Here is an 18,575-nt window from a genome sequence, read left to right as displayed (position 1 = left end):
GAACCGATGAGGAACACAAAAGCAGGTTCTTCTACCAAAAGGAGACGAATCAAGTGATTTTGAGCGGACGCCCTGCCAGGGCCGCATTAATAATCCCACCGTTTGTCGTGTGAGGAGGTTGGGCAGGCATGTAGCCGTCGTGGGGCGATTTGGGGGAGGGAACAGAGGAAAACAGCGTTCGGGACAGCACTGTTCCCTCTGTGGCAGAAGCGTCTCCCCGCACCCACACCGCGGGCCCGGCGTCTGCCCCACGCCTCCCCTAAGGACGGAGCAGAGCCCGAGGACCGGGCGGTAAGCCAGCGCCGTTCGCCTCCTCCCGAGGCAGCCCGGCCTCAAGCGCGGTCAGCGGGGAAAGCTGCCCCGCACCCCGCGGCGGGGAGGGCGGGCAGAGCCCGCCGGGGGAGGGCGGGAGGCGGCGGCGAGGCGGGGCGAGGCGGGAAGCGAAAGGGCGCCGGGCGAGGGGGGGGAAGTTGCGAGAGCGGCCATGGCCACGGCGCCGGCGGGCCCCGCTACCGGCCGCGTCCCGTCGCCGCCCGACCTCCACGCCGTGCCCATGGTGGCGCTTAACTACGGCGTGCGGCGCCGCCTCGGCCTCTACCTCAACCCGCGGGCGGCGGCGGCCGCCGACTGGACGGCGCTGGCGGAGGAGCTGGGCTGCGAGTACCTGGAGATCCGGCGGCTGGAGGCGAGGCCCGACCCCACCGCCGCCCTGCTGGAGGACTGGCAGTGCCGCTGCCCCGGCGGCGCCACCGTCGGCCGCCTCCTCGACCTCCTGCGCCGCCTGGGCCGCCACGACGTCCTCCTCGACCTGGCCGACAGCGTGGGTGAGGCGCGGCGGCCTCCCCACCCGCCCCTTCCCTTCCTTTCCCTTCCCTCAGGGCGGCCCCTTCCCTCAGGGCGCCCCTTTCCCTCAGGGCGGGCGGCCGCGGGGGCCCGCCCGGCTCCCCCCCGCGCCCCCGGCCCTGGAGGCGGCGAGCCCTTCCCGCCCTTGCGTGAGGGAAGGCGAGGGCGCTGAGGGGACGGGGAGGCCGTTGCGGTCTCCCTCGGCCCTCAGGCGGCGAGGGCCTGCCACGGAGCGGGGCGCCGCGCTCGTGGGGGAAACGGGGCCGAGGCTGCCCCTTGCCTTCCTCCGTGGGGCTGCGGTGGGCCGGGCCGGAGGGGCCCCGTCTTTCGCCAGGGCTGGGGGGGGCGGTTCTCCTGGGGACGCTGCCTTGCGGCCCTCTGCGACAGCAGGGCACTGCTAAGCTCGGTGCTTCCTTGATGCCTGGGCGGGAGGGGATGCGGTTTGTGTCGGTCTTCGCTGCTGTGTGCAGGGGAGGTGATATTAGGGAAGAATCCCACGCGAGGAGGAAAGCCCTTCCCAGACTGTGGGGTGACCTCCGTGGTGGTGGTGGTGCAGGAGCCTCACGTAGCTTCCAGGACAGAAGGGAGAAGCGCGCTGTATTTCTGCGAACCGTAAGCCCTGCAAAGCAATCCGGAGCGCCGTCTTATCCCACACCTTCAACAGTAAAGTTTCTGCTTGTCAAACCACGCTTTGGGCCAGGTCAGCCCGGAGGCAGCTTGCACAGACACGGGACAGCGTGAAAATCATGATGCGTAGGTCTAGTGTGGTAGGAAGATATTTGCAGGGAGAGGTGATGGATGTGTGGAACTGGGTAATGGAAGGGAAAAATAGTTAACTGGATAATGGAAGGGAAATAAAATTTCCTTGCACACTGAAAAAAATTGAGATAGGTCAGTGAGAAGTGTGGAGGTCCTGGTGCTGTTTTGATAACTTGTTCTTTGTAGTGTCTTCGTATTCTTCACAATCACAGAAGTTCAGAGGGAAGCTAGCTGACATCGGAAGGGGAAGTTCATTGCCAAAGGATCTGCAAAGCCAGAGACTCCGCTGAAGGCCTGTGCTATATAATATAGCTTACCGGGTTAGTGATGAAGAAATAATGAATCTCATTTCCTGTTACTCATGGAGATAAGTGAAGACGTAGAAATTCATCTATGTAGAGAGCCTGACCAAGGAGCGATGGAGGACTTTCCCATACTCCTGCGGTTCTTCGTACTCAAGAATGCACTCTGAAGACTCGGTATTGGGAAAGACAAAAAAAAATCAGTGTGCTTCGTGATCCACCGGTCAGAGGTTCATAACAAATAGCAGAAGCTTCCAGCTGTGCGACAGAGCTGGGGCTTCTTGAAAACTCTGGGCATCGTCTAGGCTGCTTCTGGCCCTGAATTCAGGAGCTGGCCTGCTGGAAGGGAGTGTGGTGGATGGTCTTCGTCAGAGCCTGGATAGACAACAGCAGAACGAGTGGGAGGAACCTGAGCTTCAGGAAAGTCACAAGTTTAGCCCGGTGGTAGGTCATGCTGATAAGAGGAGACGGATAGATTCTTGGAAGAAAGACCCACTGAGGGCTATTCAACACAAAAATATTGCCTCTGGCTCAGGAAATTCCTTAACTGAAAATTCTCCAAAAGCTAGATTATAAAAATAGATTGTAGATTATGCTTAAAAGATAGATTATTTTAGGAAAATATCACTGTACGCTTATATTATTATGTTCTTCCCCAGGCATCTGGTTTTGACCACTGCTGGAGACAGGATGCTAAGAGTAGATGGACCCTCAGCCTGACCCAGCATGGCCATTCCTATCTTTTATTATTTTTGGCTGAGGATTGCAGCTAGACCTTGTGACCTGTTGCTAGCACTCTGAGGTTTTGCCGAAGTCAGAGGTGTTTACACTCGTAAGAGGAAAGGAAATGGACAGTTGCGTGCACTCTTAAGCACGGTATTTCCTGATGCCAAGGGCATCTTTGTGTACGCCGTTAGGACTCCTGCACTGGGATTCAGCTCAGAACCTGAAAACATCAGTATTGAGGTTTCTGCAGTCTGTGCTTTCGTCATAGGAGGTGCAGATCTGGGGCACGATTCAGCAGCCCACATAAAGGCATCTCAAGTCATCTGAGAGGTGTCAGCGTATCTCAGACGGCCTCTACCTCCTGATGGACACGGGTCATTCGTAGGTCCACTGTCATACCTGCTAGTCCATAACAGGTGTCTCGGACACTCTGGAGTCTCTCGAATGACACCTGATGCCCTTGTGTGGGCAAATGAGCCAAGCTCCTTCGGGACGCAGCATCCCTGTTAAACACAACTTGTTGGTGCTGTGCAGCTCCAGAGGACATGTTTGGTTTGTGATTTCTGCTGCAGAACCAGTTCCCTGTCTTCTCGTCACGTGCTCCATTCCTGGCTATGCTTAGGATGCTAAAAGTCAGTGTCTCCTGGGGCCTTGAATAGTTCCACTTTTGGCCGCTCTGTACAGCAGGGCTGTATTTAGCAGCTCCCCTGTTGCACTGTCTGGAGTACAGGTGCTTGCAGGGTGCAGCTTCTCCATCCCAGCAGATCTGCCCTAAGTGTGATCTTTCTTAGCAGCCTACCTCGTTGTACAGTCATCTTTAGGGATGTGAAGCTCTTTGCTTTGGTACGTTTGTGCTAACTCTTTTCCGCTGAAACTCGGTGATTTTTGTTTCCGCCTGACCCATTAGAAAAGTGCTGCTTTCCTGCTTGACAGTTACTTTGTTTTCTTCCTCTTCTCATCATGCTGATCATTTTGCACTTTAGGTTTCATGTTTTTATTCTTTCTCTCCAATACCTCAGGCTTTTGTTTGACCATTGGAGGAATGTGAAGCCTGCACTGTGTTTGTTAGGTGCTGGGTGGAGTGGGACAACTTAGCTTGGAGGAGTTTCTTGCTACTTCATTGCGTTGGTTTGCATCCTTTTTCTTTACAGGCCTGCAAAGTCATCTTTGACCCTCGTTCGCTCTCATTAACCTGTACAGTCAGGCACTGTTTCCATCTGGGGACTAATCCATGCCAAATTCATGAATGTCTTTCATTCCTTCAGGTTCACTGGACCGATCGGCAGTTTCAGTGCGATAGGGCCCCCAGTTTGCACTTGTCATAAAACCAGGAGGCTCCGGTGTTTTGTTTTGAAAGCTTTGCCCAGCTCTCAGGTTTATCCTGTAGGGATAAATGGGATCTGGGATTACAGCATGATGCCATCAAAACTCTGCACTAGGCTTGACTAGTTGAATCAGGAGAACACTCTACGTTAATGAGAATGTGTGTCAGCCTTGAGTGGTGTGGTGATGAGCTTTGGGCACCAATCTAGAAAAACGCAGGTCAGGGCAGCATAGATGCCACTTTTTCAGGAGGGAGAGGCAAGGAGACAAGACATGGAGGAAATACACTTAAAATGAACATTTCTGTATTGAGCGCTAGTATTTGTATGCCTTTAAATAATTGCCTGTTCTTGCCTGTTCAGCAATATTCTGGATCATGAAGCTGGCTATGTAGGGGACCATGGCACATGTAAGGTGGTGCCTGCGTGCTGGTCCTTCCTGAGGAACTTCTGAACTTCTGTTGGCCAATTCAGAGTGGCTTTAATCATGATTTCAAAGACACTGACTTACCTGACATGAAATGTGCACGCCTCATGGCAACAGGCAGCTGGCAGAGAGGTGGGACCCGAGTCTGTGCTGTAGTGAGGAAAGACCTGAAATCTGAACTTTCTGGCTGGTCAAGAACGTGGCTGATTCTTCTCTCCGCTGCAGGACTAGGGAGGAACGGGGAGGAGACAGGTAGATGGGGAACGCCTCAGCTTCATGAAAAGCTTTAATCAGATCTGACACTTTATTAGATTGGGAATAATCCAGTCACCAGATGCAAAACTATGAGGTGGAAGCCGAGGATGGGGCTTCAGGGGCTTCCTGCAGACCCGCTTGTTACCGACTAGGGCTGTGTCACAGCAGTGCTTACTGGGCTCCCACCCGCATCCTGCACTTCAGGAGATCCTTTGCTACAGCTGTTGTACCAGGGGTCTCTGTAGCTGTGCGAGCCTAACCTTCTGAGTGATCACTACTTTCCTGATTGATACTTGATGGTTTTTTTTTTAAAATCTTAAGTAAAGGAGAAGGCTCTAGGGCATTTCATCTTTTTGTTAATTCCCCATTTCAAATCTCCTTTTACTTTCAAGTTCTTCTATAACTGCATATCGCAGAGTGGCAGAGGCTGCAGGGTTTTTTGTCACTTCTACAAAGACTTTACATTTAAATTTATCACTAATTTTTAAACAAAATCTGTTCATAATAGATCTGTGTCCATCACTGTCCTGTTTGGGAGGTTCACAGCAGTGAACGTGACAGGCCTGCTTGCCCTTCAGTTATCCCGGAGGGGAGGCACACCCCCACTCTACCTGAGATAAAGAGAATCTCCACTAGCTGTTGCACAATATAAAGCCTGTTTCAGGGGCTCACTAGAATTTTATGTGGTGCTCCTGTATGTGGTGACTGTATGTACTCATTGTAACCCACAGTTCTGTCTGACAAAGGCTGGTGTGTGTCTACATTTATTAGTAAAAGACAATATGGAGACTTCTAATTGAGAATCCCCCCTCAATTATTTGATGATTTTAAATACTCCAAAGTGCATAATAATGAGACCAGACAGTAGAGTTGGGACCTGTTACGCACATGATGCATGCTGTTTAAAGTGTACTGGGATATACTAGAACTAAGGGTAATAGGACGAGATTGGTTTAAAACGAATAAAAGAAAGTACTTCTTTAAACAGCAAGAGTGAGCTTCAGGAATTAATTGTTAGAGGAGGTGGTTGAGACAGCATCGAGAGGTTCAGAAAGGGGTGAGAGAAATTCTAGATACCAAAAAAAACCAGACGGCTTTTCCATCTGATATCCTTGATCTATGAAATAGCTATTCCTGTTTTAAAGAAATCTGGCAGTGTAAAACCACCATCACAGGAGGCTCTTGAATTGGTTGTGTGTTTTTGCAGAGGAAGACTGTAAGAAATACTTACAAAGGAAGCAGGAGCAGGCCGACCAGCCACTTCAAGTGCCAGCAGTAGACAGCAGCGTGCCAAAGACATCAGAACTGATGGGCATCACCACCAGGGATGATCCGTACGGTAAGTGCCCGTGATTACAGTGCTGCCTGATACCTTATGTTGGAATTGGCTTCAGCTGTAGCAGATCCCCATGAGAATTAAAGAAAACCTGTTTGCTTTCATTACTCCCCGTGACTTTTCATAGCCTAGGCCGGAATGCTTTAGCTGGTAGTCTGCAGCCACTTTCATTTTTCCTGCTCCCTAGGGCAGAGAGGAAGAGCAACCCTGGGGAATGCCGTACCCAGAAACAGGCTGGTGCAGAGCCCACTGGATGTGCATGGGAGGAGATTTCCCAGAAATGTGTCCCTTAGCACAGCCTGGCACAGAGCAACAGCTGCTGAAAGCACAGTGGGTTGGAGTAAAGGGGGAAGGATGTCAAAGCTGATTGCCTTGGCTACGCTGCCCTGTCTTCAGCAGATTTAACCACCTTGAATAAAAAGGAAGCAGGATGTGAAGTATGGCTGGGTGTGAAGTGGGGGGAGAGAGGAAACAGTTCTCTGTGTGTGTGCTTGCTGGGCCACACGTGCAGCTCTGCGTGTGCAGCCACGTGCGTGTGCAACTGTGTGCTGGGCTGTGTGTGCAGTCTTCTGTGTTTCTAGCTGCGCGCTGGGCTGCGCACACAGCTGTATGTGTGCATGCTGGGCTGTGTGCGCAGCTGTGGGCTGAGGAAGCGGACATCCTACAAGGTTCTGTGACAGATGGAGCAGCATCTAAGACTGAATGGAAATGTGTCAGCTCACCTCTTCGTATGCTCCCCTGGCTAGTCCAACTTTGGGTGGCCACCTTTGTTGTATGTGGGGGCATCATTAACCCTCCCCAAATGTCCACAGACCAATACACTGGTGTTTGGACGTGGCAGCTTTGCCTGATATGACCCCCAAGTGAGCGCATGCCCCTAAAGCAGTACCCTCAGTTTGATTGACCTGTCAGACAGTTACCCTTCTGCTTGACTGGATGCTTCTTGAGCTGGATCTGCCTGCTGGGTTCCTGCTGTTCCCAGCAGCTTTTAGAGTCTGACCTATTTTTTCACTGCGGTAGGCTTTAACTGGCATAAAAACTTGAAAATATATGTAGTGACATTGACATGGAAAAAAAATAACACAGTGGGAAACTATCCAGCAGTATTAAGGCACTTAATTACGAGGGACATTGCCCTTAAAATATAGTACTTTAATATTTGGATAAGTGCTAAATAAACAAGAGCTGCTAGCCATTAACATCTTTGGAAAACAGGGCCATTTACTTAGGATATGACTTCAGGTACCCAAGTTTGATATCTTAGCCATAAAAATTACCCTTTCCTAATTTCAAGGCCTACCTCATAGCTCAGTAGACAGTGGATGCCAGGACATTGCTAGATGAAGGGCCTGTAGGAAGGTTTTGGTTGGGAGTTTGTATCTCTGTGACCTAAACTAGAGAACTAGCTCCCAGAGCCACAAGGATATTTTAGATGCATAGGTCCCAGTGAAATCCCGGAGCACTGGGGCTCTGAGCTGTGTCCTCTGGGGTACTCTGCTCCCTCTGGCTCTTCCCAGACTCTGTCTCGCCCCCTTCCCTGTGGCTGGATGTTATTGCCTCTGCAGATTTTGCATGTCTGCATCTCAGCTACACTTCCCTAACCACTGCCAGCAAATGTGGGTTTATGCGAATAGCCTGGCCTTTGAACCAAAGCGGTCAAGGCACAGATGTGTGTTACCTCCTGCCAGCCCTATGATGGACAGGAGTCTGGGCTGAAGGGTAACTAGGCTGGTAAAATGTTAAATTACCTTTGCAAGTTTGGCCAGAGCTTGTCTGTCAAAGCTCCGAGTCAAACTCTGTGGGAGTTAGTGAAAGTTCACTACAGGAGTTAACTTCATTTATAGTAGAAGATGACAACTAAATTTTTAATGGTTTCAGGGAATGGAACGGAGATGTTTGATGCCTTTATCTGCTACTGTCAGAAAGACCTTCAGTTTGTCCAGGAGATGATCAGGGAGCTGGAACAAACAGAGTTCAAATTGAAGCTCTGTGTATTTGATCGGGATGTCTTGCCAGGAACGTGTGTGTGGTCCATCAGTGGAGAACTTATAGAAAGGAGGTAAGTGAACCATGGCTGTTTGGGACAGCTGAGTGTAATGGAACATTCCGTTCATTTTACCATGATATCTGCAGTGTGGTGCCAGTGAAGCGGTAAAAATCCACAAGGATGTCTTTATGGGGTTTGTTTTATACTCTTGGCTCAAGAAGGAAGACTCAGGCATTCCCAAACATGTTGCTTCATTGTGTTCACAAGGCAGATGCCACTATAGTGATGCTGCTTAAGTTTGATCGCTTTTCTTTGGCTGGAATATCCTGCAGTCGCATCCTTGGAGGTGATCTGGAAATGAAAACAGCTCCAGGCTGAGTTAGCTCCACCCCACAGCATGGAGTTTGAGGGGACAGCACTGGTGTTGGCTCTGGCGTTGACTTCAAGGATCCTTCAGGCCTATGTGGGACTCAGGCATGGTGGGAGCTGTGGGAGACAAAAGCAACTCCCCAGACAGGGAGTGAAAAATCCCAGGGCAGTGTTTGGGTTTTAAACATCAGCCTTTCAGAGGGAGGTAGCTTGGCCTTAACAGAGACCCTCATAGGGCCTCACTGTCCTGGCCGTGGTACAGTGTAGCCTTCCATAAAGAGCCTAACATGTAGTTTACAACCAGGCACCTCAAATGAACGTAAGCAATAAATTGGAGAATAAAGCTCAAATTTATGAAACCAGGTGAATTCACAGTAATATGCGTACAATAAAGCTCTGTCCAGTTCATTCTAATATTAAAAAGTACCAGTTATGCTCAGTCAATAAAGGCAGCATGTAAGCAGATAATTAAGATGGCATTGTTTGTAATGTATAGACAGAGGATCAAATAAAGATTGCACAGACAATCTGGACTTTGCTATTTCCTAATTTTTTGGTATATGAGTGTGTATCTGTAATCAGGTTTTTGTGTGCAGCGTAGCTACCTGTCTGTCAGTAGTCCTTGCTCTCTAGTTAATTCCTGCTGGAACACAGCTGGCAGGTTCATTCATGACTGCTTCATCTTCAGGTGTCGGAGGATGGTGGTCGTCATTTCAGATGATTACCTGGAAAGCGATGAATGTGATTTTCAGACCAAATTTGCTCTTAGTCTTTCTCCAGGTAAGATCTCACAAATATCCCATCTAAAATTGCATATCAACATTCCAATTTTTATTACAGTAACATCTCCAGCTGAGATCAGTGCCGTGCTATTGGGCACTGCACAAATGCAGAATGAAGGGTAGTCTCAGATGTGTTTAAACAGATTAGGTAAATACGGGTGAGGAAGGCGAAAATAACTGATAGTTACAGAACTGGTAACTTGGTCTCAGACCTGGGTTCTCAACACTGACCTATGTTTCATGTGTGTGAAAGTCCACTCAGGCACAGGGCTTGCCCTGGGTGTAATGCCTTTCACTAGGCAAACAGAGATCTATCGCTGTTAGAAGCAGCCATTAAAACTAACGGTGGCTTTATAATTTTGTTGTGCAGGCAGGGACCTGAACTTGGTTCCTTGCCCTGCCGTTGACCTTCTGCATGACCGCGAGCGAGAAGCTTAGCTGTCTATGCTTCAGTGCTCCAGCTGTCAAGTGGGCTAACACTGCCTGCTTCAGAGACATTGTAGCTGCATGTCAGGCTTGTGAAGTGCTTCAAGATCCATACGGGAAATATGCCATAAAGAGAAAAGTATAATAAATTCAGGGTGTGAGTAGATGCTGGGAATAGGGTAGCAGGTAATGAACGTGCAGCTTTTTGCAGAGATCCTTGAGTATTGTGGCTAGGTAAACAAAATATGGAGTGAATGTCCACCTTGGATTGGAAAAAATCTGTTACATATTTTGTTCTGAATTGAAAAGCCATCAATTTACTTCTGTCAAGTCTGTTCAGACTGCTTTTCTCTAACCACTAGTTATCCTGCACTTGTGTATGTTGCTGGGGAGTAAGTGCAGCACAGCCTAATAGTATGGAGGATGTGCAATATCAATAGGAGTGTCTGCATGTAAAGTCTCTTCTCTAGATGAGGTGTCTGATTCAGTATCATAAATGACTTGCCAGAGGTTAAACTGGAAGCCAGTGGCAGGGCTAGGAATTAGCTCCACCTTCCTTGATGCAATAATTTCCTATGATGGCTGTTAATCCACTGAACACCCCTAGCACGTTGCATCAGCCCCTAATCATCAAGATTTGTAGCAAAGTCCTTTTAGTTCTTCACCAGTTATTTGTTGGCATCATACCTTTCATTAGAACAACAGGAAAAGAAATGTCCATCTGTATGTAATAACCTGAGCTCTACCATTGAAAACACGTGTGTAAGTACAGGCTTCCAGAAATCACACAGGTACTTGTTTGCGTGGGGTAACTAACGCACAGAAAGTTTGGTGGCAAGTTCTGGGAGCTCCAGGGATTACTTAAGCATCTGCTGCAGTTACAAAATCTTGGGTTATTTACCTCATCCAGGTCCCAGCGTCATCACTTGCACTGGGCGGCACTGTTTAGCTGGTAGCGGGTGTCCCTGTGGAGAATTATAAGAGGAGAGGTTCCTCTTTAGAAGACCTGCTCCTTCAAGCAGTAGCAATCATAGGGAGAGTTGTCTCATGTTGTGCATGCCTCAGTCACGTTAGCGGAGTGATTCCTTGCAGCCCCTTGTTGGGTAACATCTGCACCCTATCTGAGTACATCAGGGTTGGAAAAAAAGAAATGGAGATAACCCAGTAAAGCTGACCATCTAGAAGCAACTTAGTCTCTGTTTTTCTCTTCATACACACCTGGAAGTAGTTAGGACTATATAATCCTGTTTGCGTTCCACAAGAAACTGTGCTGTGTTGTTTTATATCTGCAGTTCATTAGGCCTTTATCACTCCCAGTTGGGATCAGCACAGGCCGCCCTACACATGCTAGATGGGGCCCTGCTACGTATTTGAGTGAAATGTTCTTAGCAGAGGGCTTGGGATTCAGAAACTTGCTCTCCAGGGTAAGAGCTAGTTGCATTATAATGAGATGACACAAAATCAGGAGCAAACCTGCATCTTGTGATGTGTGTCCTGCTGTTGGGAGAAAATGGATACAGGATCTGACTGTGGCTCTGTGTAATCCTCTGCCTGTGTGATTTGTCTTTCAGGTGCCCGTCTCAAACGGCTGATTCCAGTCAAGTGCAAAACCATGAAGAACGAGTTTCCAAGTATCTTACGGTTCATTACAATTTGTGATTACACCAATCCTTGCACCAAAAAATGGTTCTGGACGAGACTGGCAAAATCCCTCATGCTGCCGTGATGCAAAGTCATGAGAGCTAGGTGCCCTTTTGTCATCTGTCCTGGCTGCGCCTTCGGACCATGTTGTTGTTCACGCAGGGTCTTTTACCACTTCAGAACCTGGATCCTTCCAATCCGTGTTTGGAGCCTGCGACTGGGAGCAAAGAATTTTCTCTAGCACTTTTTTATAACTCAGAAGGAGAAATAAAGAAACTGTGTGGGTGTTCCTGTTCAAGTCAGTGAGCAACAGCATCCAGTGTTTTGTGTAGTAAGCATTTTCACTGAAAATATAGAAAATACACATTTGAAGGTGGAGTGTCTAATACAAGGACGCTCAATTGTAAGCATTTAATAAGACCTTAGAGCCTCAAACTGCAGGCGTTCTTAATCTTAAATATTTCCTATTATTTTAAAAGCTGTTCAGTGGCTATAGTAATATCTAGGGTTGGTGTTTCTTTAAAACCCCAGTGAAATCCCGTGGCTGCCTGGTGATCTGCAGGAACTGAGGTTTCAGACTCTGTTTCCTGCTCTGTGAACGGCCAGTGCCATGAGAATGACGGATTTTGGCAGCCCTGTCCGGGGGACCCAGCCTGCCCTGCCAGGGATGATGTCCCCTGCCCTGTGCTGCAGCCCCACTGTTGGGCAGCACGGGGGAATGCGTGTGGGCTCTCCCTGGCCCATGCTTGTTCTGAGGGTAGACAGTCTCCTTCAGTCCTTCTTCTGAGAAAAGCAAAAGCGTATTTTAATTGTTAAAGCACTGCTAAGAAATGAATGGTTCTCCTGTTATTCATAGCAATATCTACAAAATTAGAGCAATTATCCATGTAATTATGACTAATGCAGAATTGCTGAGCTTGGTTTATTCTCTGGGGATGTTTTCCTCCTTGAGTTATATCACAATATTCCTGTCCCGTGTTCATTTACAGGGCAGATCCCTTGTCACTAGCATTTTCTGAGGCAGTCCCTCAGGTTTGCTTTAAGTGGTTATTTTTTGCTTGTTGAAAGCAGGAAGTGTAAGGAAAGACACACTCTTGTACTGTGTTTGTCATGTCTGTCTCTGTTCAGGTCATATTTGATTAAGTGACGTTACACCAGCATTTTACATTCCCAGATTTTATTAAATGTTTGCAATAGAGCTTTCCTTTCGTAGAAATTCAGTCTTAAAATATATATTTTCAGTGAAAGTCCTTACTACAGAAAGTGCAGGCTGCTGTTGCTCATTGACTTGACCAGGAACAGGGCTGTGCACCTAAGTGGGTCCAAATCTTAAATTGTTTCACCTTTAAGAGCCTTCCAACATACCAGCTTTTGGGATGCCTCAAAGGTACAGCAGTAAATACTGAGTAGCATATTAAATGGTCACTTGGGGTGTTTAAAATATAAAGGCTAATGTTACATGAATAGGAAAGAGCATATTTTAGTTAACCGCCACAATAATTACTGTATTTCTGTGACTAAGGCTAGAAGCAACACTGATATTGCTCTGCTTGTTAGATTTAGCCTTGAATCCTGCAGAGTGACTAGTGGATCTCGTCAGTTCTCAGTGCTCAGGGGTGGTGGGCAAGAGTTCTGCCCAAAGTAGTGTTTTAAAGTGACCCGCTGGTGTATTAAACAGATTTACAGTAAATATTTACTTTCTAAATTGGGAAGAGAGGGATCTTGCTTATGTATCTGCAGTTGCTTGGACTCTGCCACTTTGTTCATGCCTTCAGCCACTGACTCATGTTGATTTCACCGCTTAATGTTTTACTAGTTTACATTTTTAAGGTTGCATCTGGATGTGATTTTTTTTTTTTTTTTTTTTTTTTTTTTTTTTTTAATATTTAGGATTTGTTTTAAAGCATTACCAGGGCTGAGGTGCAGAGAGAAATGGGTGCTCCTGCCTTTCCCTCACCCACCCTGTCAAGGAACGGTCCCTTACCAGGGGGTGCTGCAAAGCCCTGTCCTGTCCTGTCCGCACGCTGCTGCCGGTTCCTCCTGGCTGAGACCAGCCGGCCCTCAACCTGAGCGGGGTGAAGCTTGTTCACCCACATCACGTTAGCGTCAGGGGCCATTTTTGGATAGGCCCACGAGCTGGGTGTTTTTCAGTCCCTCCTACAAATACAACTGCTGCCATTGTGCCAAGGTGACGTTTACACCTCTCTCTCTCTCTCTCTCTCTCTCACAAGTGAGAAGCCCGTGGGCATGGGAGGAGAAAAGTTAAGCTGACGAGGGGTTTCTAAATAGTTTGTCTTCATGTCCTGTTGCCCTCAGGCCTCTGCTGCAGCAGCGGAGACAGCTGCTTGCCTCGGGGTTTCTGCATAATCGTTAAATGTTAATTATAGAAGAGTTTCTGGAGGCTGCTTGATCCCCAGGCGCTCCTGGGGCTCAGTGAATTCTCATACTCTGGAGTGTCTATAAACATTAATTATGGGTCATTACTCGCAGGACCAAACCAGATTCCTCGTTTGGAGAGCTGAAAGGACTCTGGTAACTAATTAGGGGGTGATACGGGCACCAGAGGCTGCGCTGCAGACGCTAGAGGGAGGCAATGGCCCACGCTGGCACCCTGCGAGGGATCCTGCCTGCCGGGTGGGATGGACCAGCTGCACCATGACCGGCAGAAGAGAGGTGCAGGTTTTCTTCCTCTGCCCTTTGCAAACTCTTCTAAGGAGGCTATACCAAAAATAGCGAGAATTTTGGCGGATTGAACCACGTGCGGTGTCTTCTGCGCAACTCCTGACGGGTGGTTTGGGACTGGGGATGTTGCAAATGAGGAAAAAATAATAGCAGCAAAAATAATTATGTTTGTAATAGATGATCTGGTGATCGCCAAACAGGGAAAGTGCTGCTTCTGGAAGGGAGAACAAAACCAAGAGCTGAATTTCTAAATCTTCTGCCGTGCAGTAGATAAATGCAATATTCCAGTTAATTGTGAAAGATGTCAGTGCTTCGGTGGGATCTCGTTATCACCCGCTCTCTGTGCCCTGGCCTTTCTGTCTGCCTGGCTCGGATGCCAGGCAAGTATTACTGTTGTCAGACTGTTGCTTCATTGCAACCGGTTACCATTTGTCTTGTAGGCTAAAATAATTATTTTGGGGTAAAGTGGGGTAACAGCCCTAAACTGGAAAATATGTGCTTTAAATATGTATCTTCTTCTATGCAAAAACCAGAGTTTATGCACTTCTGACATTTCCATATCTGTCTTGTCACGGTGACTTGATGAAGTGTGACATCTATGAATGGTATAAAATCTAGTTATGATAAACACATTTCAGTGGCAACTGTGGTTCTCCCCTCTTCCATGCCCAGTGGAAGGTCAAAATTTTGAACACCTTTAAAGAAGGGACTTAGAAAATTGTGATGTTAAAATTTTTTTCCATTTTGTTTCTTTCCCTCACTGAAGTTGTCCTAGTTGAATCTGTTAGTACCAAATCGTTTATTTTTATATATATACATATATATTTATATTACTTTCTATCCTGATACAAATCTGTGGAAAAGCATACATGTTGTATAGCCATTCTGAAAATAGTCAACGATTCAGTGTTTTTTCCTCCTCAAAAAAACCACCCCTTTTGCTACTTGTGAAAGCATTTTAAAATAAAGAATTAAAACCCAGCAGGCTGAATCTGCTTCTTGGGCCTCAGAGAATAAATACTGGGTCTCAAAATGAAGTGTTAGTGAGAAATGATAGGGACTAGTTCTTTTTTTTTTTTTTTTTTTTTTTTCATGTTTTGCCTAAACAGCTTCCTCAGTGGAGGTTTTTGGCCGTGCCTGGAAAAGGGAGAGGTAGAGTTGTGTCACACCAGGAGGAAAATTAAGAAGAAATCATACTTCAGACACGTGTGGTTCCTCTCCAGGTCTCGTTTTTGGCTTTGCGGTCTGTGTCTGTCGCCATCCTGGACCTGCTTCAGCCCTGGTACCCAGCAGGCCGGAGGGGATGGAGCCAGGGCTTCGGCTGCCTGTCCCCGGCAAGCAGGGATGCTGGGCGGTTAGTTCCTACTCCACATCCTTCCTAGAGGCCCCAGTAAGGTATATATCGCAGCGCAGCAATCTGGAGGATTTTGCCAACTTTATTTCCTTTGGCTCGGAGGCAGTCCAAGCCAGGGAAATAACTTATGAACCCAGCAGCTGTCGGGCCAAGGACCTGCCACAGGAAGAGACGAAGGATCACTGAATCACAGAAGTGTTGGTTGGAAGGAATTTCTGGAGGTCAAGGATGAGCTGCACTTCACAACAGGAGGGGCTGTATGCTAAGCCGCTTGCACGACAACATTCCCTATAAAGCGTATGAAGTAATGTCTTTGCTATGGCTACTACAAGTGAACATATGGTCAGTGATATGGAAGCCATCCCTGCATTTCCAGATAGAAATCGCTGGCAAGAGTAGCCTGCCAGGAGAGTCCCACTCCCAGAAGCGCTGGCATCCCATCACTTTCTGTGCACCTTTGCACCACTCGTCTCTTTGCATGTTTTTGAGCAGTTAATGATTTTTGCCTGTATTTGGCAGTAGCTCAGGGTCAGGGGGTCCGGCTGCGGTAGCTCTTTTCTAGCCGTCATTCCTCTTGTGCCAGAAGAAATATTCCCAGTTCTCCATTTCATTGCAGGAACATCGGCACCATTTCCTCCTTTACTGGAAGATGGCTTTTACCTGGTGAAATTCAGTAACTGCTGCAGAATGTTCTAAGCTTCAGAGATGGAGGGTGAGAGATGAAGTACTGCCCCTTGACGGATCAAATTCTGTTCTTCATTACGCTGACATGAAAAGAGTTGCTTTATCATGATTGAGGCACTGCTTGGTCCAGAGGGCACATTTACCGGAAGAAAATTAGCATAGGGAAGAAAATGTAATTATGCATAAAAATAGCTGGGAAAATTGTTTGAGCATCCTGGAAACGTATTTTAATAAGGCAATAAAAAGAAACAAAACCCACAAGGTTCACATTACTGGAAAGCATGCTAATAGAGCTTATTAAAAAACACCTCTGTCAGACCTATTGGGGTTTTACTAGACAACGAGACATGCGCCATGTACAAATATTTCTCTGAAGGTAATTTTCTCTAGGTGCTATGTTATAACCATTCTTGGTTCAGCCGATACCCACTAGGATTTTGAGATGACTTTGAACCCAACCCAACTTCTTGATAAGCACTGTCAAGCCCAGCCTGGAAAACTTGCTTATTTTGTAGCAAAATCTGCAGTCTGGAGAATGAATATTGTTGTATCCACTCTGGAGCTGTGCTGCTCTGGAAAGATTTAATTAATTGAAGGTGTATTTAAATCTTAAGTTGTTCCAAAGTCCGATTCACAAACAATGCATTTTCTGTTCTGTAGCAAAGCCCGGCTTAGCAACGTGCCTTTCCCTCCTCCCGTTTCCACTGATCAAGCCGCTCATGCAGTGGCAGAGGTTGGGGCTGTCCGTGCCCACCGGACAGCGGTTTATTCTGTCTCAGCTGGATAAGGTGGTTTCCACAAAGTGGACTGTGGACAGTGAACTGCTGTCCCGCCCTGCGTGGGATGCATCCCTTCAGTTCAGAGCACGAACGTTTCATCAGCTGCACCTGGAGTTTCTCCTGGCTGGCAGCTGGCGGAGGGGCTTCAATTCCAATTTCCCCAATTCCTAGGCTTGCTCAGGTTGGATTTTGGTGGGGCTGGACTGGAGGGAAGGAACGAACACAGTCTGCGCTGGCCGTGAAACGCTTAACTACATCTCTTTACAGAAGGTTGCTTGGAACTTTTTTCCTCTTGCTGTTTCACACCCGCCTTCCCGCTGCCCTGCGGAGCAGGGACATCCGAGTGCGGTGTCTGGGGCTGAGCCCGGGGACAGCACGACTGCTCCACTCTGCGCTTTCAAGCCTCCCCTTCCCAGCAAACACAGAGCCCCCCAGGGTGAGGAGGCAGGTGGCAGATGGCTGGAAGCACAGAGGCACTGGGAGGAACGTGCCAGGCTTTCCTCAACAGCCAAGTATCCAGACTCTCCCCAGACTGGACAGATTTTGTACAGCTCTCAGCCCTACCGTGCGTTCATGCGGGGAAAGAGCAAAGTAGCGTGCCAGGCTGGGTGCCAGCCTGCGGGGGAAAGGATCAGTGGGTCCTGCTGGCTTGTGAGGTGGACGGCGGCTCATTTCACCTGCACCCAGGGAGCAGGAGGGCTCTGCAGGGGCGAGTCGGTGGGAGGAGGAGGAGAACCCTTGCTCCAAGCCCAGTGAGAAAGCGCAGGCTCAACGCTATGAATCTCGCCTGTTTTGTTAATGAAATCAAAGTCACGAGGCGATGCAACGGGTCTTTATCCACTGTTTAGGATGCTGAAGTTAGGAAAAGGACGGACTCACAGGAAGTATGTTCAGGCAAATGTGGGGGTTATGATGAAGTGAACTTTCACAAAGTTTTTGCAGCATTTTTCTGGCTCTAATCTTCAGCTATGTTTGCCTTCTGTTTGTGTCAGCAGAACTACATGTAAGAGCTGCAAGTCCTAAGGTGCTTAACTGCTTGTGTGCCAGTTTACAATCTGTTGCCTCAGAAACCAAAAATACCATTCGGGAGGGGAAAACTGGGTAAGCAAACCTGAAGGTCCACGTGCCGTTCCCTGTCGTGCCGGAGCCACGGTGGACCCTGCGGACTGCTTTACAGCAACGTTTTCAACTGTGTTCAGAAACCTGGGTGACTGATTTGAAACTACTGAATCATGGAAGATTTAGTGTTTGATTTTTGGCAGCACTTGGCAGACATTCCCAACTGAAATATATGTGGAAATGAAATTTAAAGTGCTTTCAGCTGAGGACTAAAATGGACATTGACCTTAAAATGTCAGTGTCTCAGCATCTCTAAAACCTCACATGGGTATGCAAAGAACGTAATTTTTCAATATCAGTAAAAGGCTTTTGAGATCTTTAGAAAGAAAGGCAAAGAAGAGAAGCACCACATTTTTCACTCTAAAGCTATTTAGTCTAAAAATGAATATTCCCTGTTTTTCCTAACAGTTATTCTTTAGCCTCCTTGGTGACTTAACCTCTCCTAGCACTGCGTCTGGCATCTGCTTAGCTACATTGTTTTATCGAGCATCCGGAATGGAAGCTTTTAAGATTTTCTATCTGAGCTCTCAGAAATCTTGCCTCATCAGCATGCTGCTCTTGGCAGACGGGTTTTTCTTCAGCTCCAAGACATGCATATTGATCAGTCATTTTCTTTTGTTACCTAGCATCCTGTCATCGATTTTAATTGTTCGGTATTGAAGAGGAAGCATTCAGTACACGTAGAATTACCAACTATGAAATTTTGCTTTCCGCACCTTTCGCCAGACGGTGCCCGCAGCTAAGCCCTTAGGAGCTGTGGATATCTCTCTTTCAGCTAGCAA

At 47.8% G+C, this 18,575-nt stretch overlaps 1 protein-coding gene across 1 annotated transcript; it reads left to right on the top strand.

Moving 5' to 3' along the window:
- Positions 1 to 446: 446 nt before the first annotated feature.
- Positions 447 to 14,838, top strand: MYD88 (MYD88 innate immune signal transduction adaptor). Its single transcript, XM_069778278.1, has 5 exons — positions 447 to 824; positions 5,842 to 5,973; positions 7,849 to 8,029; positions 9,015 to 9,106; positions 11,106 to 14,838. Exons 1-5 carry the CDS (start codon positions 485 to 487, stop codon positions 11,258 to 11,260), a joined length of 900 nt encoding a protein of 299 aa, XP_069634379.1. The 5' UTR covers positions 447 to 484; the 3' UTR covers positions 11,261 to 14,838.
- Positions 14,839 to 18,575: the final 3,737 nt, after the last annotated feature.

This window comes from Haliaeetus albicilla, chromosome 2, assembly GCF_947461875.1.
Source record: "Haliaeetus albicilla chromosome 2, bHalAlb1.1, whole genome shotgun sequence".
NCBI lineage: Eukaryota > Metazoa > Chordata > Aves > Accipitriformes > Accipitridae > Haliaeetus > Haliaeetus albicilla.
The sequence above is the reverse complement of the archived record's forward strand: the minus strand, read 5'-3'. Positions and strand labels throughout refer to the sequence as shown.

What these genes read in the sequence shown, in the direction of transcription:
- MYD88 (XM_069778278.1), top strand. Translation starts at nt 485, where the DNA reads ATGGCCACGGCGCCGGCGGGCCCCGCTACCGGCCGCGTCCCGTCGCCG. An exon ending in CGACCTGGCCGACAGCGTGG is followed by an intron (nt 825 to 5,841) that starts GTGAGGCGCGGC and finishes GTGTTTTTGCAG; the next exon opens with AGGAAGACTGTAAGAAATAC. An exon ending in GGAGAACTTATAGAAAGGAG is followed by an intron (nt 8,030 to 9,014) that starts GTAAGTGAACCA and finishes CTTCATCTTCAG; the next exon opens with GTGTCGGAGGATGGTGGTCG.